At 46.8% G+C, this 25,454-nt stretch overlaps 1 protein-coding gene across 1 annotated transcript in view; it reads right to left on the bottom strand.

Annotated features, from left to right (window-relative positions):
• The window catches only part of PAPPA (pappalysin 1), a 177,764-nt gene that overhangs the window by 61,963 nt on the left and 90,347 nt on the right, over positions 1–25,454 (bottom strand). Inside the window, exons 8-10 of the mRNA XM_059828870.1 lie at positions 24,213–24,341; positions 22,511–22,602; positions 9,781–9,977 (exon numbers count right to left, since the gene is read on the bottom strand). Coding sequence (XP_059684853.1) covers positions 9,781–9,977; positions 22,511–22,602; positions 24,213–24,341 — 418 coding nt within the window. The remainder of the gene's footprint in view (positions 1–9,780; positions 9,978–22,510; positions 22,603–24,212; positions 24,342–25,454) is intronic.

Genomic DNA, 25,454 nt, shown 5'->3' with positions numbered 1-25,454 from the left:
TCTCATGTGCAGAAAACCAGGGGTTTCCAGCGCTTTTATTTCCAGAGTTAAAGTCATGCTTTTCAGCTTTGTTTAGGGTTATGGACCATGTAAACACGCTGTGTAAACCACACGCAAGCCTCATCACACAGCGTTTCCACATGCAAGGATAATTGGGGGTGCAAATCTCTCTCTCCCTGGCTCCTTTTCCCTCTCCAAGCTGCTCAGCTTCCCACACCGCAGTGCCAGCGAGCCAGCCAGACACCCAGTTGTTGTCCTTCCCTATATGAAGATGTACACATGCCTCCAATCCTAAGGGTATGAGTCTGCTCTGGGCTGTCAACAGGCCTTAATTGGATACATCCAGGGAGATGATGCATTGGGAAGAGGCCCTGAATTTAATAGCGAGAGGGAAGGCTGCGGCGGGGCTCCCAGGGAGTGCGTGGGGGGGCTACCACGAGCCGTCCTGGGGAGCCGACTACGGTTACACCTCGGCAGTCAAAGCCTTTCGGTTTCCCATCCAACTACTCAGCCCTACGTCAGCGTGCATTAATGAAGATTAAATCCTGTGGCTTGTTTTTCTTAATACCTGAAGGCATGGCTTGTGGTATGCAAATCAGAAAGCTCCCCCTTGCTTCACCGGGCTTTTCCCACTGAAACTGCAGAGTAACGAAACCGCCGCCGCCGCGCGAACAAAATCTCTGAACGAGTTGGACCATCCAGGGAGAGTCCATAGAGCAACAGCCAGTTGCTTCCTCCAGCCCATGCACACCTCCACCCCAGCAAAGGTTTGGTTGCAGGTGTCTGGGGAAGCCCATCGCTTCCCTCTAATCTCAGAACAGCCCTGGTTGATCTGATAAACCTCAAACTCCAACAACTTAAACCCAAAGCCCACTTGGAGCATTTCATCCTTGATGTCCCAGGCTAGTACGGGAGTTCACAGAAACTCCCAGCTGCTCCCCAAAGAACTTACCACGGGGACTGAATTATGAGCATCATCTGTGGGAGGAAGCTCACGGTTCCTTCAGCCTCACTGCCTCCCAGGAGCAGGCTCCAGGAGGACAGACTGGGAGCACAGGGGATGGAGGAAAACATGGCTGCTCAGTCTGGGCTTTTCCCACCGGCAACAACTAGTGGGACACAGATAAATTTCCATACAGTGAGGCTTTCCTTTTCCAGCAGGTAAGGGTCACGGTGTAAACACGGTGCAGTGCACCAGCAACAGATCTGCTCTGCTAAAAGAGCAGATTTTCAAAGACACTTGGTTGGAGAAAGGTGGAAAGAAGGTCATCTCTACCTGTGCTTCAGCTTCCCCTCTCTGAAAAAAGACTTGTCTTCTCTGAGAGCGATGATGCAAGGGTTAATTACCAAAAAATGGGAAAAAAAGATCCACTGCCCCAAGTGCTAAGCCCAGTGAGCAAAATGGCTAAGCAGAACTTGATGTTCTCCTGAAGTGAGGGCTTCTCCCAGTGAGTAGGTACATGCACAGCCAGGTAACAGCACTCATCATGCAAATAACCGTTTCCTGGCACGCATTACAGTTTGCAGCCGGACCCTGAGGCTACGGTGGAAACCCAGGCTTGGGGGGAGGCTCCTGCTGATAGCAGGGGGAGCTGGGCCCACTTACAAGACTGGTGAATCATGCCTTCTTATCAGATTCACCACTGAAATGACCTCAGAGGAAACAGTGATCCTCCAAGTTTACAGGCAGCGTTTCCAAAAATGAGCACGGATTTGGGGTTCCTCGGCAGTTACGGCTCCAACTAAGGCAGCACGATTCAGGAGAGATTTCGAGCAGCTCAAGAGTTTATTCAAATGGTTCCCAGTTTTGTTTTTTTGCCTTTTTAAAGCAGATACTTATTTGCAGGTGAGGACAGAGGGGTTGACTCGAGAGACCTTCAGGACAGTGCTGGTTAAGCGCCATCCTCCAAAAACCATGCCTTTTAGAGACATCTCAAGATGAACACCCTAAAATTCACTGGCATTCAAAATACGAGGTCTCTTATGACAATGAGGGCTAAAATGCCTACAGTACTCTGAACAAGTAGTGCAGACAATCCTCGTTTAAAAGAAAAAATAAATTCTCTACTCCTGGCATGAGAAAGTTTACTTTCAGGCTTAAAGAAATGATCGTGTGGTTTTGGGGATGGCATTCCGTTCTGCTGAAGAATAGCACCCTGCCTGCCTGTATATCTGTGGCTTTGTAGCTACATTACAATCCTGGAGAGCTCTGTTTACATATTTTACATGTTTTCTTGTGCAGAACATGAAACCAAATTACATAGTAAAGGCCATTACGGCTTCGCTCTTGCATCCTTTTCCATCCCCTCCTTCCGATCACTTGTTTTAATTCTATCCAAAATAATCGACTGGGTATTTTTAACTGCGCTTGATTGACTGGCAGCGCTTCAGGCAGGTTTATTCGCTGTTGCACAGGGAAATCATGCAAAAGCTGGTGAAGCTACATGCCAGGGGGGTAGGGAGAAGACGGCTGGGGCGGGGGTGGGATGAGAAAGGCCGAGAACCCTTCATGCATGAACAAAGCAGACGTGTCGACGCATTTATGCAAAATCATTCTGCTCTGAATGGAGAGGGACCCAAGACAAACAACCCGGATGGGATGCAGGAGAGCTATCCCACGCTTACGGCTGGACATGCTCTGCATCTAAAGGCTTGTGAGCAGCAACAGCAGACGGAGAGACTGGCAGGTTGAGGGGCAAGGGCCGAGGAGGGGGGTCCCCTTTCAGAAAAGTGCATGCTAACGAGCACCGCCGCTGTCGTGGGGTCCGGCTTTCCAGCTCGCTGATGCCGGGGGGGGTCCAAGCTGTTTTCTATTACCGTGTGTAATCTGGGTGGGTGGCTGGGTGTAGAGCAGATATGATCATAAAATGGTAAGTTACTTCCTAAAGAAGCACATAATCCTTATTATTATCCAAGACAATATTCCTTTCTTGCCTTTCTTTTCGCCTCTAGCAACAACAAATCGCATGGAATTCTGCTCTCATTTCGTTAATGGTAAATGCCTCCTGGTCCTAGGAAGACAGGACCAATTTCCGGCACCTGAGGATTTTTGGTTTGACCTTCATCTCTGAAAAGGTCAGATTGAACCTTTGTGAGAGTACTGATGGCTGCTTTGCTCTCTGCATCATCCTTTGTTTCTTTTATCTATTTTCTCTCCAGTACACAAAGGGAACACAGTGTACCAGCCCCTGGTACTCACTGTTCTGTTTCTCTTAGATGACTTGCATATGTGCTCTTGAAAAATTATTCTAAAAACTAAGGGGGGAGGGGAGTGGAAAGAAAAAAATATCCCTTGAGTGTTTGGCAAAATTGCTTGGAATCTCCTCTGACATCTCATTGTGTTCTCTCTGTCCTCCCCTTACACAAATCAGCCAGAGGCTACGACATCAGCCATGGGGTCTGCCGGTTTACTACTGCCAGGAGCAGAGGAGCACTGGAAGACGGGGGGATGGAGGGGTGAGAGGGAGGGTATCGCTGTCTGTCCTAGCAGGGAGCAGGCAGCCAGGTGATGAGCAGCGTCCCCTTTTCTCCAGCCAGCTCGGGATCGACTTTAAGTGTAATGCGCTTTCTCAGCCACCTCTCTGCAACTGAGTCTTTTTCAAGCCAGCCTACCTAGAAATCCCATTTCTCATTTTATTGTGCCTCAGAGACCTCCCCAGAACACTGAGATAATTCCTGAGCAGGAGCCATGGCACTGATGTTAGCGTACATCTTTGCAGCATCCCTCACCTCGGTGTGGACCCTTCGCATGGACCACCTCCTCCAACAAGGCAAAGCAACAATGCAAATGCCTGAGTAAGGACCAGTGGAGTTCCTTTGGCAGAAAGGTTGCAAAATCCAGCGTTCCCAGCAAGACAGGTGGGAAACAAGGCTTCTAGCCATTAAAGCAAGGAGTTGGTGGGACAGTTTTCCAGTCCTTTTGTACTGGGAATGAACAGCCAAACTGTGCTAGGATAAAGACTGATTGATTCACAGACGGGATGATATGAGGTGACTGACGGAGCTAAAATGGAGATTTAATGACACCAAACCCCTTCCAGGTCTCTGCTCCCAGGCGGCGACTCTCAGCAGGCCCTGAACAGTCTTCTTTTTATCCAAGATATGAACATTTCCCTTTCCAGATGTCCTGAACTTCCTAGTCCTGGGGAGGTCTAGGCTTAATAATGCCCAGTGCCTGCAACATCTCTGAATGATGTTGAGGTTTAATCCTCAAGCAGTAGCTTTAACTTTCTGTGCTCCTGTTTCCACCTCTATTAAATGGAACAGAAACCAAGCAGTGTCCTGTGATAAGGCTTAATTAATCCCTCTACATCGAAAAAATTTGAAAAACATCATCAACTAAGCCAAGGAAGGAGCATTCCAGCCTGAATTTGCCTGATGATCAGGGCCAGGCTCGTGATACAACTCTCCAGCCTTCAGGCAAAACACCAAATTGGCTGGTCTGTAGTATCCGGGGGAAGGCTGAAATAAAGATGAAGTTTTGGACCCCCTTGAACTAACTTTAGACTTGGAGACTCTGTAACCTAAGCTGAAGCCTTTTGGTGGATCAGCCAGTACTGGAAATGAGCTCAGCCGTGTACAGCAAACCTACATTCCTCTTGCGACAGCCTGTGCACAGTGTCCAGTTCATCTTTTTCCAGAACTCTGATCACTCATGGTTCCTCCATTAATGGTTTTTCTTAGTGGGACTCTGCCCTCATCCTCCCGAGATTAGTGGTTCAAAGCCTGGCTCGGCTATAAATAACAAAGACATTTGCAAAGCAAATCATCTTATTAAAAATGGGGATGTTTTTATCCCTCCAACCACAACAAGACTCTTACCGTTGAAGAGCAACAGGACTTGGCTGTGAATTGGGAAGTTCAAAAAGGGCCACTTGCAGAGCCGACAGACAGACACCCTCCCTCTTCTCAGCAAGATCACCCCAAAGGAAAGGAATGGCTTCTCCATTAAAAGTTGCAGGTTTCCTCTCTCCCCACTCCTGTTCAAGATTACTCTACTTGTTGGCTTCGCTGGATCCTTGGGGAATTGTCTTCAGCGTTATATTTATTAGACAGAATAAAACTGTGTGGCAGAGAACTTCATCATCTTTCTCTTCAATGTTGTTACGGTATTTTCGTACCCCTTTTGGAGCCCTTGCTCTACCATGTTATTTCTTCTAGCGTTCAGAATATTTTTGTGCGCCTGTCTTCTCCTTTTGTGGGCAATTTCAGACATACTGCAATTCTAGACATCTTTCTGCTGCTGGTGGAAGAATAGGTTTGTTGCAGTGAGTCTGGATGAGTGCAATTGTGGGAACTGTAATAGGGGCAGGAGGGGGCCTCTGTTTGTGGGAAAGATGTAATAAGAATCCTCTTCCACAGCTTCTTACTCCATAGCAGCCCCTGTGGGGTACCCGGAGGAGAATAGGGTGTGTTCGTCAGTCCGGGAACGAAAAGGAATCCCAGGATCTGTCTGTGCCCAGCAGCCTTGGGAAAGAGTCCCCTTTCGGTTAACCGTGCCTGAGCTGCGCGGCTTTTTCCATACGGGGAAAACCAGGCTGGGACAATGGCACAGGGAGGAAAAAAATTAAATTATGTATAGAGAGATATGGTTACTTGGTCTAAACAACTTCTGCACAACTGGGAGGAAACGCAATGAAAGACATAGCTACTGGGGGACTGGCCCTTTAAATTGCCAATGCACACACCAACTTCCAAGTCCTGCGCGCACATTGCCATGACAGGAGCAACAAGGTTCACAATAAGCCACCTAAAGATCCCTTAGTCCCTTCTTATAATTCTCTATTATAAAGGCCCAAAGGGAAACTGCAGACAAATCGGTTCTCCAAAAGCAGGAGTGCCACCAGCCAGAGGAAAGGAGAAATGGCATCTCCAGCCTCCCATGGTTGGTCTGCCCTCATCTGCCTCTGCTCCTCTCGCCCAAGCCACAGAGCAACCCTCCCGAAACAGGCCTGTCAGAGGCTTCCTCCAAAGGCACATCTGTATAGAAAAGACACTTAGTAAAATATCAAATCCTTCACGGTCAGTACAACCTACTCTAGAAAGAGAGACTAACATGTAAGCTAAGGCACTCAACCCAGGGAAAACTGTGGCAAACCAAAACTGGTGTGCAATGAGAGCACGGAGATTGAGTTGACTACGTTCAGTGCAAGACTCCGATTTCTTGAACCCTACAGGACAGCCAACCTTTTACAGTGACCTAATCCACATTATCTACTTAACACTCCTCACCGATGCAGCTTCACCAGTGATGATAAAACAGGGATTGTCCGGGTTGGCTTTTTAAACTCAGGCATTGTCAAGCCCAGGTGTGCTTAACTTGGTGTCAGGAGGCCATGTCCGACCCCCTCCTGCTGGTAACGAGGAGGTTGACCCCAGCTGGGTACAAACTGGTCAAGGAGATAAGTCCCCGGGGACTTCCAGTAAAGAAAAAATCACAGCTATTCACAAAACAGATCAGCCGAAGCACCCTTTGTCTGCTCTTTATGCCTACTGGATCTGTCCTTCAGCTAGTACAAATTTGCCCAGCGCTACTGCCTTTTTGTAGTCTTTGCCAGCATACACCAGCTGATGACTTAATGCTAGCATCAATAATCGTTAGCACAAGAAAGGCCCCGAGAAATAAACAGTTCTGTAGAAAACCCCACACAACCAGCACATCAACACTGATAATATTTCACACACAGTGGATGGCAAGGAGAGGCTGACAGCAAGAGGGGTAGGGAAAAGAGCAGCCCAAGAGTGTGCAAAGCCCTTCTTGCTGAATACCTCCTGCAGTTGACAACAGGTACTGAGCAGCGTCTGCTTCAAGATCTGCGGAGGACGCCAGATTAGAAAATCAAACTGTAAAAAATACCCTGCATTGGTGCTCGCATTTCTGTGCTGGTGCAATGCTGCTGACTGGTCCTCTTTGGCTCTAAATATGATGCTGTCAGTACTGAGAATATTTCTTAATCAGCACCGAAGAGTGGCTGCCAGGAAAGTAGAAGTGGCTGTCTATCAGTCTTGCTTCTGCAGAAAGAGCGATTGTTTAAAGGGGGGGGCTGTTTGACCTTTCCATTTTTCAAATGTGTATCTCTTCGCCAAGACTGTGTCATTCTTTGCAAGCATTTTGTTGTTCAAAACAAACCTTATACTGTGAACTTTTTTTTTTTCTCGCTTAGTATGTTGCCATTCATCAGCCTCATACTAACAAGTAAGGAACCAGCATGTAAGATCCATCTCAAAATAATAAGTAAGTGCGGGCACCCTACCTCTAAGGAACAACCAGCTCTGCAGAAACGGGCAATGTCTTAGGTGAACTGGGCAAACAGGCGTGGGGTCGTCAGTCCGCAGGAGCAACCCTACAATAACAAGCAAGTGTGCTCCGGCTTGTGCTCATCAACAATCCTCCAACAGTAAAGAAGCGCACGCCGGCAGATATTGCTGAGAAATACCACAATAACAAACCAACCTGCGATGCCTACTCCTCAGAAACAGCCTGGGCAAAACTATGACAGCCATGCAGAGAAACGGGTGTTGAGATATCAAAGGATGAGAAACATTTTAAATCATGAAGGACATGCTTAAAATGCTTTAAAGCACCTTGAGAGCACTGGGGCAATTACGAGAAATGGGGACGGCTAACGAACAGGCAGCTTATGTATTCTGTATATTGCTGTGCGCTGCACTCAAACATATCTTTCATGGCATTCTTGATGAGAAGCCAACACAAATGCCACTCTGATTAATCAGGAAACTACCCAGCAACAACACGAAAAGTTTGCACAACACCAGCGAGCACACAACCTGCTCTGAAAGATATCTGGGTGAGGAAAGGTGCTCCTTTCATCAACACAAAAAACCCCTAAGGCTCAATGCTTCTGCAGATAATGAAGCCAAACATGTTTACACACCAGTGATCATTACACGCAGTGATTAGACGAGATCTTAGGTTAATTTTCATCTCTGCTAGCTAACAGACTGATGACCTGCTGCCCCACCTAACCTCTCCGGAGTGACAAGTCAGGTGCTTTCACAAGCTGAGGCGGCTGTCTTGTTCCTGGGGAAAACAAAGACTTTCTCAACGTATATGATTAAAAAGGTCAATGAACCCCATGCACTCAAACTGGTGTAATAGGACCAGCTGAGCTAAAGCAAAAATTCCTTTTGCTGGAAGTAAATAGCACACTGTTATCTCCCCAGGGGCCAGGCAATAACAGGAGGCATGTTCCCATTCACTCTGCCAGTGTGTGATATGCTAGTGCTCTGCCTATAAATACAACAGCTTTTTTTTGCCTTTATTTTTTTTTTTAACAAGGCTGTGACAACTTCATCTCATCTGGGTACAACAAACACGCCTGAGTTGTGGCTACACAGCAGGGCTTTCTGTTGCGTGTGCGCGTGGCGGTGTTTTTTCCACCACGGGACCATATGTTACCTACTGCATGGCGTGGCTGCGTTTCTACCAGTGCATTAGGAGAAAATCAGGGCAGCTCTCTGTAGCGGCTGCACGGGGACAGAGTGTTTGGGGACACGCACATAAAGCAGCACCTGAACTGGAGATAGTGGGCTTTGGACTGTGCTACAGCACAGCGAGCTCGAACGAGAAAGAAGTTACGAAGGCACTGGTAGGGGTCCAGAGGAAAGTTCCTTTTACAGTGTGAAATAATAAATGAGACCATGACAAAAAGGCAATACTGGGCTCAGGATTCTGCCTTGGTACTATGCCAGCTAACCACACTTTGTACATTTAAAACTGACCTGGTCATTAATTTGTTACAGACTTGTGCAATGTGAACAAGGCCAAGTCTCTTGGATAAAGATGTTTTCTCTTGCAAGCCAACTGGAAATGCTTAGCGTTTACTATTCACGGAGAAATCTGCTTGTCGTATCTGTGACACGGCATTCCTCTCGGCACTGCCCACTCCAGCCACCTCCCAGATAATTAGACTGTAAGAACAACTTTGCTGCGTCAAACCAAAAGTCCACCTAATCCACTGCTCTATCTCTAGGCAAGGGACAATGGTGGATGCTGAAGGAGGAATATATGAAGCAGCTCATATATATGATGATCCTTTCCCTGCTGTATCCTCCGAAAAAAACAACAATAAGCAATGTGGGCTTTCCTGAGTCAGGTTGCATCTGGACTGTTGCATCTGCATCTGCATCGTGTACAGCTCTGTTTTCCAGGCATTTATCTAATGTCTTTTTGAACTCATTTGGATCTAATTCTCTCAGGGAGACAAAAGGTAAAGTTATGGTAACTGGAGCTATTTATGCTACAAAGGAGACATGTAAGAAGGGGGTTAAAGCTAATGAATGGCTTTGGGAATGGACGGGACCTTTCTCAGAATAGAACAATAGGGTGCTTTTATGAAACTGGGAGACAGAAAACACAAAACTATTAAAAAAGAAAGAACGCTCTTTTGTATTATTCGGCATTAGCCTTCAGAACTCATCGCCACAAGATAGTCCCCTGTGCTAGCTGCAGAGAGCCTGTCTAGCCTTTTAGGCAACGATAGTTAGTTAAGGTGACTCCTACACAGCTTAGAGAATCAAGCAGGCCACAACTTCAGCCAGTTTTCAGCTGGATGATTGGAACTGAATTTCAACTCATCACTACTAAACAGGCTCAGAAAGAGGGAAACTGCTGTCAGGGGCCTTTCTTGGTGAAGCAGCAAGTTATAACAGGCAGAGGTAACATCACGCATGACCGCTGACCATCTAGCTACGCTCATGAATGTTGCTCCTTGATGGACTTCACTTTCCAGGACAGGAAAGGGAGTATGCTTTCCTTACCTGGGTTGCTGCTGGCTGACCGATGACCACCCATCCTGGACACTGCTGGTCACTGTGATGTGAGACGGAGACGTTGGAAGCCCACTGATCCAGGAAGCCTTTGGGAGTGTAAACGCCACAGTCTTTGATGCTGGTCATTTGCTCAAATTCCTCGCATACTCCATCACCATCGTGGAAATAGCACCTGCTGGGCTCATCTGCCAGGAGAAAGCAGAGCAGAGGAGTCACAAAGGACTGGCTACATGTCTGCAATCTAGCTGCTAGGACCTGATAACATCAGTAGTCATGTGTCTGCTGGACAGGTCCCTGGGAAGTGAAAGCGTTGGTCACTTCTAGGCAATAGCAAGGTGATTTTAAAAAAGCCAAGCAACAATAGTCAACTTTTGTACTGGGCAATCCCCCCAAGCTATTTCCTAATGGAAGGGGTTTTCTGCTTATTTTCATCTATCTCTATTTAAAAGGATGGAGACAGAAGAAAGCAGAGGCAGAAAATACATAGAGAGACAATGTGGGTGTTGGCATAATTCCACCAACTTGGATGGAAAAACGCCAACAGAGGGTCTGGTCTACAGTGTTTCCCTTTTTGTTTTTAAAAGGTATCTGCAAAACAACAACAGCAGCAACTGTGAATTTAGGGGTGGTGAAAACTGCCAAGCTCACAGATATAGTGACCAAAGGGCCAAACAGATCTGTTTATCCAAAGAGCAGATACACTACACATAGTGTGAGGGTAAGCTTGCCACATACACACACGGATTCAACCAACATGACTCGGCTTTGACCTGAAAGGATCAAAAGCAGCAGGAGACTTTATTATCCTTGTCCATTTATTCTGTGGCTTCTCTAATGAGACTGCCAACAAAGATGCCAAATTTTTGAGGTTGTTTCTGTAACACTGGCCCATTAAAAACTGAACTGAGATCCATCTACTCTTTTCAAACAGACTGCATAGCAATAATGACTTTCAGTCATTAGAGTACTCTGTGAAATGGAAACCTTTGACCTGTTGGTATCCTATTTTGTATTGTATTATCATTGCCAGTCCCCAGAGGTATCCAGTTCTGACAGCCTGTTGTATTTTTGTCTGGCAAATAAGCCTGCTGAAAAAACGGTAGGAAATTAGCCAGAGCTGCTAGCTGGACTGATGGAAGCGATCCCTAAGGAGAGTCCTGTCGGTAGCATTGGACTATCTCGAGCTAGGTGTCAGAAAATCCAACGGCTGCTCAATTTTGAGCTACTTCCAAACTACTAAATCCCCTGTTTATTTTTCCTCCTAGTCTACACCATGAGCCAGAAAAAAAATCAGTTTATTGCAATTCAATTATTTAATGACTTTCACTCCTTCTCCCCTCCCTTCCTCTCAATCCCCATGCAAAATTCCAGGCCCTTAAGAGAGTATGAGTTTGAAAGAATGGAGAAGTCTATCAGGGAAGAATGTCATTATGGTTTCATTTCACCACGACCTCTGTGGCCAATTTGTGTACGTGGTAAGTGTGGGGAACTGTGTATTTGCTGGGCCAGTACTCCAAGCTGGCGAAAAGGAGCCAGCATGAATCTGGAAGCCGTTCAGCTGTATGAGCCCAGCCCCGCATCCGAGCGAATATTCCCAGGGTGGCCAAACTTCTTGACCCTACATGTCACATCTTAAACTCTTCATATGGCTGGGAGCCACCAAACATATACCACACACCTCGAAGAGCTTGGAGGACAAGCGAAGAGCTCGGAGGACAAGCGCTTGGGAGAGTGCTTCACAGACAAAAGATGACAATGGCTCCCCAGGGTGCCCCATTACTCCACGGTGGGAGGGGGCGAGGGTGGATGTGCAGATGGGCCCTAAGGCAACCCAGCAGTGCTGGCCCCAGCGGCCCCGCTGCCTTGCCTCCTCCCATGGCCGAATTGCCCAACAGCCCCGATGCCAGCAGGGCCCTGCTTCTCCTCATCTGACACTGACCCAGCTGGGAACGTCTCCCTGAACTGCTCATGACCCGTACGTGCCCCAAGAGCCCCAGTTTGGACATCCCTGTAACGTACCTTGTTTCTCTGCATGGATTATTAATGCCGGCACAGTGCTATACCAGTGTGGCTCATTCGCCCCTGGGAGTGCCACGCTCTGCGTCTGGCCAGCTCAAGGAAGGGGCAGAGCAAGCGTGTAATGGTGATGGCCATGGAGACAAGCTCTTGGTTTCCTCACCTTATCCTTCTGCAACTCTAATTCTGCTCCTCTCTCTGCAGAGACCGATCGTAGCGTAGGCCAGCTCTCCGCTGTGCCCAAGAACAGTGGGCTGAAGCAAAGCGGCTCACCCGCCTCAGAGCACTATGTCCCAGTTTGAGCGAGAGTCTCAGCAGAAATCTCTGAGAAATATTCAGCTCTGGAAAGACTGTGGTCAGCAATGAAAAATCCTCAAAAACAAATCCCAAACATATGAAAATATGTATTTTTTTGGAAAAAGGGTTTCCTTGTCATTTTATGAAAAGAAGCTTATTTCTGTAAAAAGGAGGGGGGGGAAAAAGAAAAAGACCTACCCTATTAAAAAGACCCAACCTTCAGCCTATAAACATATGCACAGTCAGATATACACTTACAGTGAAACACTGGCACCCAAGTGCATCCTGCTACACACCCACGCTGACAGAAACATTGACACACAAACACATGTACACTCTCTTTACACATCCCCAATGCAGCCACCCTGCTGATGCAAACACATACCCAGAAACTCACAGCTTAATTTTAGGCATATGCGTTAAGAGAGTGTTTCCCTGGCCTTCCTGAAGCACTGACTTATTTTCACGACAGGCGCTGAAGTAAGCACAACATTTATATAGCAACATACTCCTGCACTGGCTCCAAATGTTCCCTCCTAATGCGATGATAAACGTAATGGGCTCCTGATAAGATCATGTGTTCGGGATAAAAGAATACTCAAGACCTACTCCAATCCGATGACTTAATTCATACTCACATGGGTGGGAAGGCAGCCTTTGAATAGCTGTGATCCAGGCCAGTGTGTGATCCTAACAGAGGCTAATTTGTTCCTGATTATGCTTAAGACCCCAATAAATCTGTCTGCTCGGAGTCTGCAAAACCCGAGGGAGGAACCGAATGGAGAGACTGAGATGTCTGAATTAAATGGAGACTGCCTAAATGATTAACAAAGTCTTACTGAACTGCACTGTCATGAGCCCTTCCGCCGTGCTAGTCCTGGAGACTGGCGGCACCCTGCCCTCCATCACAGCGCGGGTTTGCTGGCTGGGTGACACCTCGCACAAAGGCTGAGAGATTAGGTACCCACTCGCTTTTGTGTGCTTTGAAAAACGATGGGGGAAAGTGGCTTTACAACCCTAGTTTTCTTTTACGGAAGATCTGTAAGTCCTACTAGCGACACGCCATCCTGAAGCGTGCAATGCCATGCTTTGAGAGGAGCGTTGGTGAGAAAAGGGGGAGACTTTTCCTGCCCATGAGCTTCCTACTTCCGAGTGATAGCAAAAAGGGACTTTTTTGAATCCTTCCCAGACGCCGGTGAGGGGACTGAAGATGGCATCAACCTACGACAGCCAAATGTGGTGCATCACTGGGTGGGCCACCAAAAAGAAGCAGAGGCTCTTCCTTCGCAGGTCTTGAGCACCAGCTCTGACTCCTGATTCTTACTGCCGTCCTGGATGCTCGGTAGGTTACACATTAGGCTTTACATTTTCATGAGCAAAGTGAAGAACGACCAGATTGTTTCTTCCTACGATTGCCCTCACAAAATAAAAACTAACAGGCTTCTTCCCCTTCCACAGTGGTGTGAACACAGCTCAGTTAAATCTGTAGAGTCCTACAGGCTCAAAGCCGGGGAGGGCAGTGTCAGGAGCGGTATATTTCTAGGAAGCAGTAGCTAACATCTTTATATCCATAATGGTGCAAAAAGCCTTTTCCGTTCTCTTCCCAACTACCGTGACATGAAATGCATCCAGGGCCTTGGTAATATGAGCTAATTTTTGTCTCCACAGAAGTCTATAGGCTCCCAAGAGCTGGTGAAGGTCATAGTGATGTATTGATCATGTATGGCTTGCATCATGGACTACGTTCATCAACACCGTGGACTTCTCACTTCAAAGTTGAATCTGATTTGAAGGAGATACAGAGGAAGGGAACATGAAGGAAATCTGATTTGTCCTCAAGGAAAAATGACTTCAAAAAATTAAAAAGCAGTTGCCTGGAAATCCAGCTTCAATCTAGAACAGTAAAATGTCTGCAGGCGTAGCACCTGGCAGCAGGAGACAGCGTCTTGGGGGGATCGACAACAGATGCTGGAGGATCCCGAGCTGAACTCGCGGAACATGTATTCATTCAGGCAGCCCAAGCTCCTTTTCTGTGACAAAGAACTTACTTAAGGCACAAAAACGCTGGGGCCAAACCAAAGTCCCTCTCTTGCCCTTGCTTTGTGAAAAGGCAGTCTCCGGTTCAGCGAAGATTTCTGTAACGTCTGGGAATCCCTGAACGCTCCGTGGCAGCCGTCAACCTGGAGAAGGGGGATTTGTTGGGGAAACAGATTGGCAAGACCTGGCCTGCTTACTATTGCAGTTGGGCTTCAAGATCCAGAACGAGCTTGGGGCTTTTGTGTATTGCACCAGAAAATGCTGCAAACTCCCTTTCTCCTTGCTTCTTAAGCTGCCCGAGCACGGTGCAAAAGGCGGCCTTTTGTACTGAGATACAAACCCACCTCTGGGGTTCAGAAATGAAAGGATGCACAGGGTAAGGCTGAGGATTTAGAGAGCACCTGGGAAGCGCCTGCCAGGCCAGGTCTGGATGAGCAGGTAACTCCCATCACAGTCACCTATTCAAAGCAAGGCTAGAAAATCACCAGCGAAATGAATGAAGCCTGGTAGGGATCAGGAAGCAGACATGCAGGATATACACTTATCTGTGATAGACAGCCTTCCACCTCATTAAAAAAAAAAAAAGAGATAAAGAGATCCAATTCATAGCAGAGGGCACATCCTCCGACGAGGCTTTTAATGTCCGAGCCGCGTGGTCAAAGTGCTGGGGACAGACACTCGGGGCGGCTTCCTGTTTTCAGCTAGAACGCAGTGATTGGCATCAGCATAGTCTTCTTTTGTGCAATAACTACTATTTTTTTAAAAGGCCAGACAAAAAAGGAGTATTTTTAAGCTCAGCTGTTTACTTAGGGATGTTTCCAACTATAACAAGCCTCATGCCACATAACTATTTTGTCTGAAAAAAAAATTTAAAAAAGGAAAAAAAAAAGGGGACAAAAATGCAGAAGCATTGTCTCAGACTAACAAATTCTTGGAACAGAGCAAGCTTCGCATTTTAACCCCTGGAAGGTCTGTCCAGAGGTGTGCAGGCCTTTTCAGACACAGCGAGGGCCAAATCACAGGCTCACCAAAGTCAGCAACTTCTGCAGAAGCAGGATTTTACCACCGCGTCACTTAATTGGCATCTCCAGCACTGGTGTTTAAGTTCACAGATGAGAAGAAACATAGCCAGAGGTTTCTATCACAAAAGGAGAAATAATTCCACTATGGATCACATGAACCCGGCGGCTGAGGGATCGCAGAACCTGCTCCATTTATTACTATGGGAGTTTTACCTTCAGCTTCAGTGGGAAGAGAGTGAATAACATGGCCTGCTTCCAGGATATCTGCTAATCTCTTCTTTAATATTGAAGAAGCCAGAGACAGAGATATTTCCTGCTACAGTAAAATATTCGAGGGTTATTTTCCTTCCTGGATATTCTGATTTGAAAAGAGGAAAACCATTACACAGAGCTTGGGCAGACCTTTGCGAATAAAGCTGCATATCAATAAATTGTGACGTTTTCCTTCAATGAAATAAAACAGACACCTTGGAAATGAAGGCAACGCGGGTGTTGCAATCTATTGGGGAACATCCAGGGGCCTCGCAGGAGGTTTCTTTTTCTTACAATATGACAATCGTGTCTGAGCATCTCCTGAAGCGAGCAGGCGGGCATAATGCATTTGCGGAGTGCGGCTCCCTGGTAATTCAGCTGCTTCGTGGAAATGCATTCCTGGGCTTGTTCTTTGTCTGGCGTGACTCGGCTCATCGGTATGATATAGCGGTCGGAGCACAATAATTATGCAATTGATCTGCGCGCTGCAGACAGATACAATTACAACTCCCTTGCAGAGCCCGGCATTGAAATTTGATATTTCACCTCCAAGAACATGAGCCTTTGTCACTTAAGCGAAAGGATATTTTCCATCACGGGCAGTGGTAGTAAGACCTTATCTGCTCTGCGGCTAGCCAACAGGAGCCGACGTGGCCTTCCCCCAACCCCGGGCAACCAGGCGTGTTATAAAAGCACTACAACATGCGTCCTCTTCCCACCTAATCTTGTTTCCCTCCTGGGTGGTTGGATAAATTGGAAAAGCCATGCTGAGAATATTTCAATATTTCCTCAGACTTACCCAGATTTATTAGCTAAACTTCAAGACTGTTCGACTGAAAGTCTTCAGGCTTCTGTCACACAAGGCAGCGACGGCTACGACTATGAGCAGGCTGGCCAGCGTGGCCCTTCTCGACACCCGGCCCGCTTGCTTGGGAGGCTGGGAAGGAGCCCAAGAGAAGAAACCCAGTGGTGCCGTTCACCAAGGAAAATGAACTGCTTGTTTGTGCGTGTGGTCGGATGTTATTGCAAAGGAAGGTCTTGTGCTCAGCATCATCCTGTAAGCACAGCAAGTTGCTGTTGAGTCACAGAGGATGCTCTAAGGAGGGAAGTACGACCAGCTGTGGAAGCCCCTCTGATCCACGGAGAGTAATGCGTGAGGGATGCAACAAGCAAAGGAGTAATTCTTCTGTTGGGCTCTTGTTCTAGCTGCGTCCTAAAAACCAAAGCTGGATTGAGCTTGGGCTGGAGTCACTGGCCTAGGGAAAAATGCAGGCAAATACCACTCCAGCCCACATTCTACCCCACAAAAAAGCATCTGTCCTTTGTGTTTTGCTGCCTGAGATGCCTGCTCTCTCTGCTCTGTGCCTCAGCTGGCCCTGCTAAGATTGCACTATTAATGATGACAGCCTGAAAATCACTTTAAGAGACTTTATGACGATGCTGCGATTACTAACTTGCCAAATGAGTGCTTAGACTTTTTAGAACATGTAGCCACACTCCCATGAGCTGCAGGAAACAGTCAGCTTCAAAGTATTTGCCTTAAGCTGAAGGATTCACACAAATATCATCTGAATAGCCCCGGTCAGTAAATGCGTTGCTATTTGCTATGAAATTCTGCTACAGAATGTCAGCTTCTTTATCGACAGCAGTACTCTTTCCCAAGCTCCTTGGTCGATGCTTTAGTCTTATTGATGCCCTATGAGATGCTGAGTTTCTCTTGCAAGGTGGCTCGGTTTCTCCCATGCTGTTGTTCTACTGAAAGCCCTCGGCAGGGTCAGCCAAGGCCTATTTAATGTTCATGAAAGAAGGCGAAATCACCATTAGCTGCTGCGTGGGGCCGCGGTTTCGGCAGTCAAAGCTGTGTTCCTGTGCAGGGGTATGAGGAAGGGAGGGGGAGAGGATGGGAGCGAGGCGCGCTCTCAAAGCATGCCCACAATGAATATGGATGGTCATCCATCAATTTATTTTAAGCACATTACTTCTCTGTCAGAAAGGGAAAAAAAGGAAAAAGAAAGAAAGGAAAGAAAAGACATATAAAATTAGGTTTGTGTCACTCATTTAACACTGCAATTTCCCTAGAGGATTATGCACCAAACCGAGATAGCAAGCTCATGAATATTAATCATTTCCCTGAATGCAATGCAGCCCGCCAAACAATAAGATTAGGGGAAAGTGCTATGCTTAATTTATGGATAATGGGAGAGGTAAAGGATAGAGCTCCCACAAAGGTAAGGCTCACAGCTGGAGGGAGAGGCCTCGGAGGAGGTGGAGGACAGATCCAGATTTGTAAGGTAGCAAAAAACCATCTGAGGCCAAGCAGGAGCGAAAGAAAAGGTGTTTAAGGATCATTGTCAAACGAAAACCACGCTTCTCCCTGAACAACCACTGGCGACTAATGCTTCAAGCATGCCAGAAACTGGTGGTAAATTCAAGAGCTAGGTATATTTATTTCCTCTTTTCCTCCACTCTGTGCCTTTTCTTTGTATTTTACATCCCTGAGGCCCTGATCCAACAAACCAGGGAGACGTCTGTCTAACCTGAAACAGTCCCGTTCTTCAGTGGGACCACTCACATGTGGAAGTTAGCGGAAGCGCTGCCCTGTTTTGCTGTAAAAAGGCTTTAGCGAAGAGTCCCTTACAAGCAAAGGAGATAAAGTGTAGCAATAATAACACCAATAAGATGCGACTGAAAACCCCACAAATTACCAGGCAAACTTAAGGGTAGATAGAAGTTCTGAAGCTGCTTCCCAGCTGTGTTTCAATGTGTCTATCAGTCTTTACTCATCTCTCTTCATATTACTTTCTCTCCCCTCCCTTCCTTTTTATTGATCTCTGCATCTTTTTTATTATATCCTCCTCTTTCTTCAGCACTGGTGAGCTAAATCAATGCATAATGCACATCACACTCAACAAAAGGAATGCAAATGAAAGCAGCACTCTTTTTCAACGTCTGCACATATATCTAGAGGCATGTGTACAACGTTGGTGTGTGGGAGAGTGCACAGCAAGGACAAGGTGCTCAGCTGCTTGTTAGACACCCATTTCTCAAAGGTCCAGTGGGAACGGATCAACTGCTAAAAAGCTCTGGGTTCCCACAACTGCAAATCATAACTCTTATGACTGGGGCTTGTTTTACACAGGACACGTCGGCTGGAACTTGGCTGAGATCCGCAGTAATCGCAAAAATCGGTTATCCCGGGAGTAATCAAGAGCAAGGTGAAAGAAAAGCAGCCAAGAGGTAGGAGAGGGGTGCATCAGTCACAGCAGACATGACTTTGATTCACTTGTCTCCTACAAATCAAAAGGCAAAGTGAAACTTTCCCCGTGGGACCAAATTCTGTGCGGAGGAGATAAAAGATGCAAAATCCACTACGCAAAGGGGAAAAAAAGTAGAGGTGATAAATTTCAGGATGGGGAAGGGTGAGTGTACCGCAGAACTTAAAAAAGGAGCACTGCCAGATGCTTTCATTAATTAATTAATTAATCTCACTGTCGCTCTTCAGCATGTTGCAGGAAGAAAACGCTATTAATCTTATCTGTTTTCTGTTGATCGGCTTTGTGTTCAGAGAAGGCCAGGACAGCCTGACAGTAAGACCACACAGTTTTCCTCCCTGCCTCCCTCCTGCCTTCCCCCGCGCCCCTCCTCCCCTGGCAGAGCAGATTGATCCACTGTTATCTGATTAGAGAGGAAAGGAGGAGGGAAAACAAAACCGAGAAAGAAAAAAAAAGAAGTCTAATTTTATTACAGGCACTAACACAAAGTGTCTTGAGAGCCTTGTGCCATTTATTCAAAGGGAAGTTGGACCAATTAAAAAAACCCCATAAACCTCATGATCCTAAAAGGCAAAGGGAGGAAGAGAGGCACCTGCAAACAGGCTGCCTCCATCCTTGGAGATATCCAGAACGCAGCTGGACATGACCCTGAGCAACATGCTCCAACTTGGAAGCTGGATCTAACTTTGAAGTGGCCCTCCTTGGACCCGAGGTCTCCAGAGACTCCTTCCAACCTAAATTATTCTGTGATTCGTGGCTCTAAATCTAAAGCCTGATGGTGTTTGCAGAATCTGTTGTATTTCTCTTCTACCAAGTGTGGTGACTTGCACGGTCTCTATTATGGAAGGAAGAAGTCCGCTTGGGCTTTGCTACCCCTATGGAACCCCCCCATGACGCCCCGTCAGCCCTGCCTTTGCAACCAAAATGGTTAGTGATTATTTCCAGCCGTGTGGGACCCAATCCTGCAGACAATTTGTGAGAAGCATTGCATTCACTGTCATGGTTAGATTTGCTGAAGTCTAAAGAAATGTCTAAAGAAGCCTAAAGAAGTCTAAAGAATGCCTTGTGGTAGTTCAGAAACATGCCTGGAAGGAAGCATTTGCAAGATCAAACCCTGAGGCCCCCAATTCAGCAAAGCCTCTGAACATGTGTTTGAGGCTCACTGAATTCTTTGGTGAAGAGGAGTGATTCCCGGGGCTCTAAAGAGCTACATAATACAACAAGAACATCACTGCAAAAATAACACTGTCTGAAATAATTACTTGCTGTCCTACAGGATTATAACATGTGTTAGCCTTGTAAATATAGAAATAAATTACACTTATTTTTCTGTGCTCCTCAAACGGGGACCCAAGCATTCTCTATTTTCCAAGAAAACACCTAACCAGTCTCAAAGACGACTTTTGTTTGGCTAAAGACAGAGGATCCGGTCTGATATTATTAGATTATGAAGAATGCTGAATTTCTGCTCTATTTAATTACCATTTATTATGTAATAGGTACAGCCACTTGCTTCCCCAACACCTTTATGTTTTCTGGTGAGATTTTAATACCTGGTATGTTAAAACAGAATACAAGTCAGGACTGTTCATTGTCTGAAAGATTAGCCAGCACTTTCTCTCTAGCTCCTAATGTCCTAATTCTTGGTGGTCCAGCACCCATAAAAGCCAACAGGACCTGTTTCACGGGTACTACCTTCTCTGAACCCTTCCTAGGGACTCGATGAAGGCAGTGGTTGCCCCAAACCAACAGCAGCTGGCTGACCCACACAGACACTGAGACCATCACCACCACAGCAGTTGCACCACCGCAATTGTACAGTCACGCAACCCAACGTCTGTAAGGCCTGGGTCCACGCACCTTCCTACTGATTCAGACAATTTGATTCACCTAAGTGAATTTTCATATTCAGTATCAGTATCGCACAAACAATTTGATTTCATTCGCTTTTGTAACCCAGGACCCGTGCAAAACCGTGAACTTCCAAAGCCCATGACAAACAAACAACTTTTTACCTCTGGAATTCCCCTTTCCTCTTCAACGCAAGCACATCTGAAAAATCACTGTAATGGCGTAGAAAAAAATCTGTGTGTATCTTTTAGTTGCTTCATTTTCTAATCCTATTGCTGTCAGATGGGCTTTTTCCACACTCTCAACCAGCCCCGTTGCTGATACCGGAGATGAACACGTACATGGGCATAAAGCAGGCTCCTGCGCTCACCTGGCAGGACACCACTGTGGGGTCTGAGGCTTGGGACACCCCCTCTTACTCCCATCCACGGACTTATTCGGAGCACGATGCAGCTGCTGCCCAGCCCACACAACCCACTTTCCCTGCGAACCGGTGTACGCAGGGGAGGACCTGCCTCATGTCCTAACGTACCGCCGGGATGTGGTCAACGCACAGACCTGGCCCAGGGAGCTCAGACCTGCTGCTGAGCGGGGTGACACAAATGCAACCACCCAGCTCCAACCCAAACCCTTGCTGGAACCAGCCTCACACTATGCCTGACTTTTGGAGAACCCAAAACATTTGCAGAAGTGTTTATCTCACTTTCAAAATATTATGACTAATATCTTCCAGTGCTTGAGGCTCTAATGCAGCAACTTACTTGAAACACAAATGTAACTTCAAGACCACCAATATTCACAATTAGCCTCGACCATAAATACTCTCAGATTTCAATAGGGCAATTTACATATGTAAATATGTAAATAAGTACATCATCAAATCAGGCCTCCAGTCCCAAAGCGTGGGATGCTGAAGTAAAAATGTAGCCATTATGACGAGACAAGCAGTCCCCAGCTTACCACCCAAGGGAAACATGGTGCCTGTGAGGTCCTTTTACATGTTGCTCCAGCCACAAGAGATAATCGTCCGTTTGCCAAAAAGAGCACATTTCAGTCTTGCCAACGTTATACTATCTGCTTATACTTAGGACTGATGCCCTGAGCTGAAGGCATGGGATCACTGGATGGGACAGAGTATTTGCTTGGTCAGTCCAGATAAGGCATCTCATAAAATCTCTTGAGAAAAAGCCGACCCTTTATAAACATTAACTTTGGTTTCAGAAGCTCTGCATGTTTCATCCTTCCCCAGACCTCGCTGAGCCCAGTGTGGGAAATGCAGTCCCACAACGCAGGGCTACCCCACCGAAGGTGCAGCGTAAATCACTCTCCGTTCCCCTTCTCTGCCCCCAGCATTCCTAGAGAGTTTAATAAATATGTAAAGCTCACAACCACAGCCCTGCTATCCCCGATAGCTCGAGCATCTTCCGGCCATTGTGCTTACAGGTTTTGCTAATCAGAGCAAACCAGGCTTGCAAATGAAATCTGATTAAGTAGTTTTCACCTCTGAAAAAGGGGATTAGCTAGACCTTTGATCCCCAGATATTGATTTGCAACTCAAAGGAGGTGTGACCTCAGCTGGACTTGCTTCTGGTCTCAGTCCCTTCCCCTTTCACTCCTCCTCCTGTTTACCAGAAAAAATCAGTTCATGTCTTCTCACGTAGCCAGATCTAAAGCCTATTGAAGCCAGTGGAAAACCACCCACTGACTTCAATGGGCTTCGGATCAGTCCCACAATGGCTGACTTAGCCTTAAGTCCTAGGCTGTTTCAAAGCCAGCAGAACCAATTTCCCATCAAAATGACCAGAAGCTGGGCAGATATGTTCGCCTTTCAAACCTACAAATTCCACCTTTTTTTCTCTCTTCCATGACAACTCTTCGGCTGGAAATGCTGAAAATACTGTTGATTTTTTCCTTGCCCTCTGCGTAGAGTTGTTGCCCGCCATGAGTGGAAGGGCTCTGAGCCAGACTTACCGATGCAATTAAAGGATAACTCCTGCAGGCAGAATAGGGAGCAGCCATCACCGTTGATCTTATTCATATCATCGCATTCTTCCCCCAAGTCTCTGTAGGCAGGGCACACACATGCAAAAAGGAGTCAGATGGCAAATGGCATCATCCTGACAATCGCTGCAACCCCTCTGCAGAACCCTAAAGCCCTGAAATCCAGTACAGCGGCTTTGTGTGCCAACCCTTAAAATACCTCTCCCTTTCTCCTCCAGCCCTGACTTTCATCATTCCTGGTTCACAAGCTTGCCTGGCTGCTTCTCTCCTGCACATGTGGATACCACTTGCTGTTCTCTGATGAGGATATGAGCAACTTCCTTCATAGCTGGTGTGGCTGCAACTCAGCAGGTGGGGAAAAAGAGAACAGGAATCTCTGAAACCCTTTGTATTATATCTGGAAGGTCCAGACTGTGACCCCAGCATGGGAATAACAAGGCATAAAGCCTGGCGTTGGGCTGTTCCAGGTGGCAGCACTCGGAGGAGAGCAGTCGGGGGGAGCAGGTGGGGACGGGGACGGGGTCCTGCCTTGCGCCAGCCCCCACGGTTGCAGCGGCGCGTGGGGAGGAGTGCGAACCAGATGAGAAAGGGGCTGCCACAGCTGCAAGTGGGGCCACAACCAACCGAGCTGGGACACAGTCTGGTTCCTGCTCGCTCCTGAGGCAGCTCAGCTATTGTTCGATGCTTGCTGCAAAGCCACAAGTGATGTTTGAGGAATGTGCAAACATAACAGTAGGAGAAAAGTTATGGAAAGCAAAATTAATCTGTCTTTCTCCACCTCTCGCTCCAAGACTGCCCTGGATTCATATGTCGTTTGATTGTTCTCTTTGATTTCCCCGCCTGTTGGGCCTCATCCTGCAAATACTTGCTGCCAGGTATATCATCTGACAGAGCTGTACTATGCGATTGCTGATCAGCATTATTTCAAGAAAACAATACTGGCTGGATTAAGCACTTGCTTGTTGTTACTTCCATCACTTAAATAATTAAGTTATCTAATGCCAGGAAGCTTTGAAGCAGGTGACCTTAAGGGCCAGCATAGTGAGAGAATAAACCCTAACACAGTTGTGAATGATTGTTTCACATTTTCAGTGGTGGGACTGGCAGCCGGTGAGAGGGAGGAGCTGACTGAGAACACGCACTTCCCAGCACTCTCCCTCAGAGGCTGAATCTATCACCTCCAAATGCATCCCAGCTCCGGCGGTCGGTCAAACGAGGTTGCACCAGGAACCCGGCCCACGACGTGGCAGGGGTTTTACCCTGTCCCCCAGCTGCCAGGCACGTGGGACTTCGTGTGTAACGACAACATCAAAGGCTGTGTGAATTTTTCCATCACTTACTTCAGCTCCATATAGGAAATGTCACATACACATATAAAGATACAGATACACGAACAGACAGCATAAACACCACAGAGCGTACTTTATATCGATCCTGCTGTCTGGACTCCATTATCTGTATCTCTGTCTGTATCTGCTGGTGCCAGGATAGCAGGGCCTAAGTTCTAATTAAATGTCATCAGCCTGGTAATCATCAAGCACATGAGTCATTAGCTACAGATGAGAGCCGGCCTAAACTAAGGAGACATCAGAGGTCATCAATTCCTTTCTAGTCTCAGATTCTGGCTGAGTGGATGTGCCCAGATTTATCTGTTTGCTTGCTCCAGACTTACGTTTGGATAATCCCGTCTCCACAGTATCCACTTCCAGAGATATACACAAGCATGGGGGAAGGCTCGCTCTCCTCCGTCCCGGAAACGATGACGACCTGGTATGTGTATGTGGTCCTGTTGCTCAGCTCCCTGCAAGACAAGGGGAAATATTAAGTGATCGGTACAACAAAGGCAGTAGCAAAGGGCAGAGAAGGAGGTACTGAAACAGGGCTTGGCTGCCAAAAAAGCAAGTTTTAGTTCAATCAGGTCCTCAGAATATTCCTACCTTGTTGTGATGGGATTAACTTTTGGTTGGGTGTCTTTTTCCTGTGAGCACAATCAGCGCTACCTATGCCCACACCTGATTTATGCACAGCTCTGAAATAGGTGCAGCTCTTGACTATTTGACAGCTAAACTATTTGCTGATGAAGATCACGCAGTTCGATGCATTGCTGCTTACACCTGTACCCACTGCAGAGATGGCATTGCCCTGACACCACGGCAATGTATCAGTCCTCACCACGTGCAGTGAGACACGGTAACAGCATTACCGACAGTCGATAGTACTGCAGCATTTGAGAAAGCAGCCCTGTGCTTCGCTGTGTTCAGCCTCTGAGCACTTCTGCTCCTGTCTCTCCACGGCAGGGACAGCGTTACCTGCAAGTCTGTGGCATAGTTCATGTAAGGAACTTAAGATACCCTGCAAAGAGTGATTACTTCCTCAACAGCCCTGAGCTCAATCCAACTGCACCTGGAGCCAGTGGGAATTTGCCTATTGATCTAAGACAGAATTGGACTGGGGTTGTTTCAGCGATAGATAAATAAGTTATCCACCTTGCATATGGGTATTAAAAGAGTAGAGTTAAAAAGAAGGTTTCTTCCTCTCCAGGAGAGTCCAAAAAATAGGATCCACACCACAGCACTGGATCACAGTATTAGCATTGAAATATGCACAGAAAGAATTAAAAAACTGTTACATATTTATACAAAGCCGTAATTACCTAAATCCTGTGCATCTGTAAATGAGGAATGATTTTTTATATGCAATACAGAAATAATATAAGCCTAACATAAATGTTTAGCTCTTTTACAATGTCTCTTACGTTATCAGAACTCAAAACGTTCCACAAAGAAACTCATTACCATTATCCTCATTGTGCCGATTTGTCAAGCCACGGAGTGGCGAAGGCAAAATGATTTGCTCGAAGTCATCAATCGGGCTAATTGCAGAGCCCGTAACGCAACCCAGCTCCTTCCTAACC

This window comes from Gavia stellata, chromosome 24, assembly GCF_030936135.1.
Source record: "Gavia stellata isolate bGavSte3 chromosome 24, bGavSte3.hap2, whole genome shotgun sequence".
Lineage (NCBI taxonomy): Eukaryota > Metazoa > Chordata > Aves > Gaviiformes > Gaviidae > Gavia > Gavia stellata.
Note: the sequence above shows the minus strand (reverse complement) of the source record. Positions and strands in the feature narration are given on the sequence as shown.